This window comes from Alnus glutinosa, chromosome 2 (assembly GCF_958979055.1).
Source record: "Alnus glutinosa chromosome 2, dhAlnGlut1.1, whole genome shotgun sequence".
In the NCBI taxonomy this organism is placed as follows: domain Eukaryota; kingdom Viridiplantae; phylum Streptophyta; class Magnoliopsida; order Fagales; family Betulaceae; genus Alnus; species Alnus glutinosa.
In genome coordinates, this window is record NC_084887.1 from 9114180 (window position 1) to 9123164 (window position 8985).

At 38.3% G+C, this 8985-nt stretch overlaps 2 protein-coding genes across 2 annotated transcripts; both read right to left on the bottom strand.

The window, feature by feature from the left end:
* Positions 1 to 1646: 1646 nt before the first annotated feature.
* LOC133861310 (leucine-rich repeat extensin-like protein 4) lies at positions 1647 to 3142 on the bottom strand. The gene has a single exon (XM_062297061.1). The coding sequence runs from the start codon at positions 3103 to 3105 to the stop codon at positions 1861 to 1863; it is 1245 nt and encodes a 414-aa protein (XP_062153045.1). The 5' UTR covers positions 3106 to 3142; the 3' UTR covers positions 1647 to 1860.
* A 2021-nt stretch (positions 3143 to 5163) lies between these two features.
* LOC133860916 (ADP,ATP carrier protein 3, mitochondrial) lies at positions 5164 to 8869 on the bottom strand. The gene is made up of 4 exons (XM_062296582.1): positions 8714 to 8869; positions 6553 to 7044; positions 5990 to 6361; positions 5164 to 5734 (listed from the first exon to the last, which is right to left on the bottom strand). The coding sequence occupies exons 2-4, from the start codon at positions 7021 to 7023 to the stop codon at positions 5438 to 5440; spliced, it is 1140 nt and encodes a 379-aa protein (XP_062152566.1). The 5' UTR covers positions 7024 to 7044; positions 8714 to 8869; the 3' UTR covers positions 5164 to 5437.
* Positions 8870 to 8985: the final 116 nt, after the last annotated feature.

An 8985-nucleotide genomic window follows, 5' to 3' on the forward strand; every position in this document is an offset into this window, starting at 1 on the left:
GTCTCAAAGGATAGATGGGAGTATGTGTGTTTCCCATGTGTGTTTTTTTTTTTTCCTCTTCCTCACCACTTGGATGCAAATTGATCTTTGCGTATCGGATTTCGAGTCGTGTCGAGACATGGGTATAAGATTATATAGATTAATCCTTACTCAACTCATTTAATTCAACCGGTTAGATCCCTCAAACTTATTACGCTAATTTGGTGTTGAGTTCGTATTAGATTTGTAGGTTGTGTAAAAAATTGTCGATTCTTGTGTCGTGTGTCGGGTTTAAGTCGTGTTGATGTATGGATATAAGACGATATAGGATAACTTTAACCGACCAATTTAATTAAATGTGTCAAAATTTTCTTCATAATCTACTAATTTTATGTTGGGTTTGTGCTTAGTTCGTGGATGGTGAAAAATGTTGTCATGCATAATGCACCGAAGAACCTCATGTCTTGCCTAAATAGTGACTCTAGCTATTAGTCTGGCCCATTAGCTTTCTTGAGGGAATAGAAAAGGGAGAGTTTTTCTTTGGGCTAGGTCGAGAAGAAATGTCCTCAAACTTAGTCTATTAAACTAACATGTCCTTAGAGCATGTGATTTTCACGTTTTTTTTTTTCTTTTTTCTTTTTCTATTCAAATATGGGGGAAGAGGAATGAGATCAAACTACAAATCAACCGAATCACAACAGAAATGGCAGTAAAACTCAAACACAAACAAGCAACAGTAGGTAATGGTAATCATCTATGGTTTTAGAAGAACCATAAACGAGTCGAACCTATCGCACAAGGCAGTTTTAAATGGCAAAAGGGCTCTAAGAGCTCCAACCAGTAAAAGCAACCACCACTATGAGGTGGTGGTTGCTGAGAAAACACTGTCAAAGACTAGAGAGGATCCGTTGCAGAAGAACAAAACCCAATTACAATAGTCTCCACAAACAGAACAAAAATCAGAAGAACTTGGAGACTATAACCCAAATCACAAAACAAAAACAAAAAAGCACCCATAACAGTGTGGGAAATCAACAGAAAAACAACAAAAAAAAGAACAAAAACCACAACACAATGGATCGTCAAGGATGGGAGCCTACTATGATGGTGCGTGTAGTCCACACGCCAACACAAGAAGGCCTCTCCATGGCTGGGAACGTCAAAGTCGACCAGAAACCACCAACGGCAGAGGTGGATGAAGGCGGAGAGAGGAAGCAGGGCTAGCAAGTAGAAAATGCAAGTGTGAATAGCGTGCTATAAGTATAGATGTAAATTAATATAAGGATAAATGTCAATTTATTAGAATGGATTGGTGGAAAATTGTCCAAGAAAGTGACGAAAATGCTGGGAAAATGATTTAAGGAAAGAAAGAAAGAAAAAATCCCCCCACCAAAAAAAAAAAAAAAAAAACTTGGTCTACACCACCAAAATCTTTGAGTTGATGGATTTGTATTTCAGGGAAACAGAGGCTTTTAAATTTTTTTTTTATTTTTCTTTTATTTTTATCGCTAGTTTTCAGATCACTTCTTGTAGGTAAACTAGGGTTTTGATCATTTAATAAAGTCCAACCTTTTCGAGTCTTGCGTGAGCCCATCTTAGAGGGAAAACTACTGAATACGACCTGCTAGCTGCTACGTGCCTGAGCTGGATAGTTGTAAAAAAGCAGTAATTTTTATTTGCATTGATCAAATCTAGCGGCCATTCTGAGAAGCCACTTCCAATTCTTTGAAAGATATATTTACATGGTTTTTCTAGATATAAGGAAGATGGAGATATTTCTACTAATTTACAAGCTTCACACAGTAATTACAAGGTCATTTGCTACCCCAAGTTTGTACTTTTTATTTTGCTTCTGAAAGTAACTATCAATTGTCTGGCCGTCTATGTGTAATTTGGAGCGATAGAAGGTGTAGACACAGGCACTGCTGCTGCTGGCATTGCAGCAGGAGCAAAAGCAGGTCTAGCACCAGCACCACCAACACAGCAGAAGCAGTCAACAGGGCGCTCAAGCACAGCATTGCATTCCTTTTTGCTCCTCTGAAACGGTTTATCTGGCAAACAATTTCGACGATCGTCAAACTTAATCCCTCGTCTTGATGTCAAATTCTGGCATATTCCCTCCTCTTCACAGAAAAAGTTAAAAGAGAATGTGAAATTTGCCAAGCTTGGCAAGAGACACACTCCATCTGATACAATCCCACTCAGCATATTATGGCCAAGATTTAGTTGCTCCAAGTGGGATAAACCTGCTAAACTATAGGGTATAGGACCAACTATATTGTTAGTGCTCAGATCCAACACCCTCAATTTGTAGAGAAATCCCAGCTCTTGTGGCATACACCCTGTCAAACTGGTGTTGATTAATACCAATTCTTCTAAAGTGTTTGCGAAGTTGGATATACTCGGTGGAATGCAGCCTCCAAAGTTGTTGTTAGCAAAAACCACCACGGAGGCCGTGCCTAAACCAAAATTTGGCGGAATCATATTAGTGAAGCGGTTGTTGTTAACGAATATCGCATCGAGTTTTTTGCTGAAAAGTTCAGGAGGCAATGGCCCTTCGAAGTCGTTGAAGCGGATATCAAGATAGCCTAGGGTGGGAAGGGAGAGCACAACCTTAGGAAAAGGGCCTACAAATCTGTTGTTACTGAGATCAAGCTCATAGAGAAGTGAAAGGTTGGCTAGAGTTTCAGGAATGACGCCACAAAAGCGGTTGCTGTTGAGATGGATCAGTGCAAGGTCAGTGAGGAGGCCTATTTCCTTAGGGAGGAACCCGGCTATGTCGGCAAAGTTGAGGTCAATGCCAGCAACAACAGAGGTTCTGGGTTCATCAAGAGCTTTTGTACAGAACACACCTGAGTAGCTGCATACAGAAGGACCAACCCAGTTGGCGGTGAAGTTGTTTGGATCAGAGTAGATTGCGCATTTCAACGCTTGGAGGGCGATATAGGCTTGGTGGAGTCTCGAGTTTGATGCGGGGGAGTGGCTGCGGTGGCGGTGGTGATGAGCGGCGGCAAAGCTGCTGTGTTTTGCTGCCAGTGCCAGATTGTTGAATGAGAAAGATATGTGCAGGAGTAAAAGGACTAAGGCACGGGTGGAGAAGGAAGAAGAAACCATAGATGAAGCCATTGCTTTGTGGGTTAATGGTAGTGAAGCTTGTTTGCTTAAGTAAGGAGCTCTTTCCCTTTCAACTGAAATGCTTTAGTCTTCTGCATAATCATGGACAATTTGTTTAATTTTTTTCAAAAAAACGATGACCCATTACAGCGACAGTTAACCGCTACAAAGGCGCAGAACAAATCTAAACTGTCTTATATTGTACTGCTGTTTGTTAAGATTAGTCTAGACATTAGTTGCAGAGAAATGAGGTTGGCCTAGAAGGTTGACGGGGAGGATGATGCGCATGAAAAAGACCTTCCTCCTTCCATGTAGTTTTCTTAGTTGTTTGAAGTGGAACTGGAGAAAGACAGCTTCAGCAGCAACACAGGAATGAGGGGATTTCTTGGGATTGAAGGGATTGACTGATAGACAAGTATTGTGTTAAAGGATCTTAAGGGTGATCCACAGATTACATGGGATTAGCTTCAAATGTTCACATTTGAAAGCCACACCTTCCACTGCCTCAGAATTTTATGTGTTGGCACATAATTATCATCATTACACTAGCCTCCAATCTTGAAATTCTGAATATACTTATATTGCAGAACAATATATATATATATATAGGTGTTGGAAGATACTACCAGCTTTTGTAATTAGTTGTGCTCCTCCCTTTTAATGAGAAAGTGGTTTGGAGCATTATCCATTATGAACAAAGGTGAGTCACTTGAGAGAGAGAGAGAGAGAGAGAGAGAGAGAGGAAAAATAAACATTAAAGGAAAAGGGAAGGGGCGTATTTCTCTTTCTTTCTTTTTTTTCTTTTTTTTTTTTTTCTTTTTGCAAGCTTAATAGCTTGATCAGCCAATTGAATGTATAGGAGGAAATTTAATTAATTTCTACGGACTAATTAGCTTTGTTTTTTTTTTTTTTTTGGGTGGGGGAACTTGGCTTGGTGTATGATTTAGGACCATATTGTTATGATTTCTACAAGCTCTTGTTACTTGTTAGATATCCCAATCTGTCAATCTAATCCAAGCCCCATTTTTCTTTTTTTTTGGACGGTAAATCTCAGCATCTCATTGATAAAATTCATAAAACAAACACTTGATCCCAAAACAAAGGAGTCTAGGGACACAAACGTTCCTTAGGAATAATACTAGTAATACAATCCGGAGCCTCCTCTTGCTAACATTCTGTCAATTTGCGAGTGCGGCATCCTTTACTAACACATGTGCAACACTATTACATTTTTCTATGAACATGAACAAATTTTGCATACCGGAAGCCATGGAGTTCCCGTACTATGCTTTCATCCATATGACCATTCTTTGATAAATATGGAGGAGACGAAAGTATCTCGGCCGCCACATGTGCTGCATCCCCTTCAAAGATTACCTCAAAAAATCCAGTCTCCTAGCAAAATAGGACCACCCAAAGAGCTGCCATAGCTTCAGCTATCTTTGCATCAACCACTATAGGTCACAACGAGCTCCCAAAAATTCACGTTATGCTAATAGTTGGTAATTATTTTCAACATTGATATTGAGTGCTAACATAGACTCTTAACGTGTCAAATGAGACACATTTGAGAAGTGAAAAATTATTAACTTTTGATTGTAAGTAATAAAGTGACCAATTTGAAAATTGGACAAAACCTAAGATCTTATTTTTAAAATTGAAAACTTAAAGACTAAATCCAAATCAGATGAAAACTAAAAGGGTAAATATGATTTTTCCCTGACAAAAATATAAGGGCCACAAAATTTTTCTAAATTGGTCCGTATAAAACTCCTACAAATCCGTCTCTAAAAGTAAGATGTATACGATTAAGAATGTAAAAAACACTCTTTTATTAATGCTATTAAAAACACGGGCTTCTACCATTCTAAAAATACAGTACACTTTCAAAGTTCCTGATTTGTAGAAAGTTTTTGTAAAAAAATAAAAAATAACGACAGATACATTGCATAAAAACAGTAAGATAACAGAGAACCAATGAAAACTTCTGAACCATTTACAAGTTACAATACCAGGATGTGCGATCATATCAACAATCATCCTATTCTCCACAGCATAAAAATAGGCAGATGAGAAAATAAAGATCATTGCAATATCTATAAAACATTCAGTACAATGCCAACTAAAGCATGGATATGGGCATAACACGTTAATTATTCTCACCAAATGGGAGACAAAACTACACCTTAGAGAAAAGCAAACATTCAAAATTCAAGTAATGTCTTCATAACTATAATTTCTAATAATATCAAGTCCGTAAATATTGTTCTTCCAAAATTTTATTCAACTCTCTAAGAGAAGGAACGCAATCATCTTCACCGTTTATTGTCGTCATCATCACAAATTAACCACCACCGGATCCATATTTCTTGCCCAACATAACGACCTGCAACTTGTCATAACCAGCAAGCACACCAGCACCTGCAACAGCACGCAAAATGTTTGCACCAGCACCCTTGAAGAGTGATTTAGGACCCTCATTCTTGACTATCTGTCTAAATGCATCCAAAGAGCTCTTATATTTGACGGCTTCTCCAGAGGTCATCATCATCCTTCTACGTACTGTATCAATGGGGTAAGAAGCTAATCCAGCACCTATGGTGATTGCCCATCCCAGCAAGAAACTAGCAAGAAAACTATCCTGTAAACACCAAACGTGGGCAGTGAACATGAAACATGCCTACCAACAATTCACAAACAACATCCTTTAAAGCATTGGAAAACAACATTGGCCCGCAGGGAGCTATAATATTTAGGAGACCAGACATAAATACACAAAAGAGATTCATTTAACATATAATCCATCAAGAGAATGAAGAGAGAAGACAAGATGTGATGTGTATCACGAACCCAACAAACACAAGAACCAGAGTGCAATTTCAAAAGTTTCACATACCTGCAACCCACCAACAAGAACCACAGGTTTCAGAGAATCATACATTCCAAAATAGAGCCCACGGTAAACAATAATTCCAACACATGAGATGTTGAATCCACGGTAAAGCCCAGCAAGACCATCAGATTTGAGAGTTTTCTTGTAAACATCGATCATACCATTAAACTGCCTCCCACCACCCTTTTTCGCAGCCTTTGCATCATTGGCCAAACGTGTTCGGGCATAGTCCAGTGAGTAGACAAATAGAAGAGATGAAGCACCAGCAGCACCACCTGATGCCAAGTTACCAGCAAACCACTTCCAGTATCCATCTTTGTCTTTTTTGAAGTTGAAGAGCCTCTTGAAGTAGTCCTTGAAAGCAAAGTTCAAGGCCTGGTACACACGCAGTTTAAAGATATAAGCATTACCTGTGAAGAGCATGAAAAAAAAGAGAAATTGTAGAAGCTACGGTCTACACTGCACTCAAGAATTATACAACAAAAACATTTCCACCAAACATATACCAAAAGAAAGACAAAGAAATGGTAGAATAAGAGGCCAACAACAAGAGAAAGGAAATTGACCTGGGTGGGGAAGTATCTGATAACATTAGCAGTATTTCCTCTCCAAAGAGCAATGACGCCTTCATCCTTTACAGTTCGGGCAAAGCAGTCACTAATTCCCTTGTATGGTTCGCTTAATCGACCAGCCTTGATCATCTCATCTTGATTTTGAATTAATAGTTTAACGCGTTCAATTGGAGCTGCTGCTGTCTTGGAAACAGCAGCAGAAACTCCTCCCATGAGAAAATCTATAAAAAATCCTTTAGCACCTTTCTCTGAAGGAGCTTGTACAAACACGGTAGACAAAGGTGAGATTTGTGCCAGGCCAGTGCCCTGGCATGCCAGCTGCAGAGGGCTCTGCAAACCACCATTTACATACGCATCACTCACACCATAATTCCTGGCATGCAAGTTGGGGGAAAGCCTAGAAACGAGGTAAGACTGCCCATGTATCTTCTGAAATATTGACGGATGCTGTGATCCATCCACCATGTTACTGCTCAAAATGGTGACCTGCAAAGGAATAACATAATATCAATACAGTGACAAATGCATAAGCAAGCAGCTCATTTAGTTTACCAAAATCAAAATCAGTTTGTAAACACTATTGGGTCTTTGCCACAATATTGTACACTGACAAACGCATAAAACATACAACTTGTGAATTCAACTACCAATGCCAAAGCATTACATTCATATCGCAAAAGAACAGCACAAAACAAAGCGAATTTCTCCATACAACAGCACAAAACAGAAAATTTTCCACTTTATTTTCCCTTCACTACAGTAAGGTGAAATTCCTTTTCTATTTCTCACTGACAGATAGGGTAGAGTAGTAAATTACACTATCAAAGGCATCACCATTATTTTCGTAATCAATTATCTTCAAAATGTAGTCAAAGAAAACACTCTTATGATGCAAGTCATATGAAGAGCATAGAAGCAAATAAAGCATGAAAACAATAATCAGGTGCATCAACACAACTGTTTTATTTTTTATTTTTTTAAAAAAAAAAAAAAGGTGAAAATCATGGCTGTTAGCAACTGCATCAAGATATCCCTCAGTCAAAACAAATTATCCATACGGAATGCTACTAACAAACCCAGAATAAGAAATCTGTTTTCAAATATATATATATATATATATATATATATATATATATATAAAATAAAAAAAAGGAGGAAAATCCCATTATAACAAAAGATAGCTATATGATTTGTAAAAGCTTTTCATAGTGTGTTCATCTCTAAAGCATTGCTCTTTCAGAGCAATACCATACAAACTAACAAAATACTAAAAACCCATTTTAACAACGCATGACAATCATTTCTCCTTTTCATTCCCCTCCCATTAAATCATATACACCATAATTGGTTGCATAAGAAATGTTGAAAGGAAAATGAGCATAAAATAACCACTAGGTCCCACCAAACTGAGCCTAATTCAGGTATTAGGCTCAATTACCATGGAATTATCACTTTTAGAGCAACAAAAATATAACGTTATGACCCAAATTTCATTTCATATCCTTTCCTCTTTCTTCGCAACCAACCATAGGTTAAACAAAAAGGGTACAGATGTTAATTTTCAAGCACCCCGAGAGGGAGATATAAAATTGATCTATAAAAGAATCAGATAAGAAACCCGAAAACATAAACATCTTCGGCAGCAGAAATCAAACACAAATGAAAATGAAACAACTGCACAAATCTCCAGCCATAGCCATCATAAAAAGCAAAAGGTCCAAAGATACATTAGCTCGAAATCCTCTTCTCCTTTCTGTCGCCCAATTCTCTCAGCCACAAACAGCGTATATAGAAAATGAGAGCAAAATCACAACGATCCCCACACAAGCACAACATAAAAAAATAAAAATAAAAATCGCGAGGATCGCCTCTCAACTAAAACAAGAACCCAAATTTCACAGCTGCATAATCCCGTTTCTCATTTCCATTTACTTAATCAAATTTCACAGCAACGAAACAGAGATATAGAAATGAAAGCAAAATCACAAAGATCACGTCTCATTAGCAACGCAAAACAAAGAAATTGAAAACTTGACAGGGTCGAAACATTTCGTTTCAGTTCTTTTGCTCAATTTTCTCAGCAACCAAAAAAGAAAGAGTTAAGAGAAGCAGAGAAAGCGAAAGCGAAGATCTAAGAGATCGAAGAAACACCGACCTGAAGAGGTCGCCGACGCAGAGGGAGAGAGAGGAAGAGAGATCTCTCACGCACACTACCTCAGTGAGGGAAATGGCAATGCTGACGAACGAAGATGGATATATATATATATATCCATATAAAAAATACACATGGAAGCTCAAGGGACAATTAGGGTTTGTGAGGGAGTGGCAGTTTTGACCTCGACGAATAGTTCAAATCACACTTGTGCCACTGAGAGTGGTCTTAGGAGAGAGTCTGAAAACTCGGAGAATCGTTTCGGCCACTGCCAG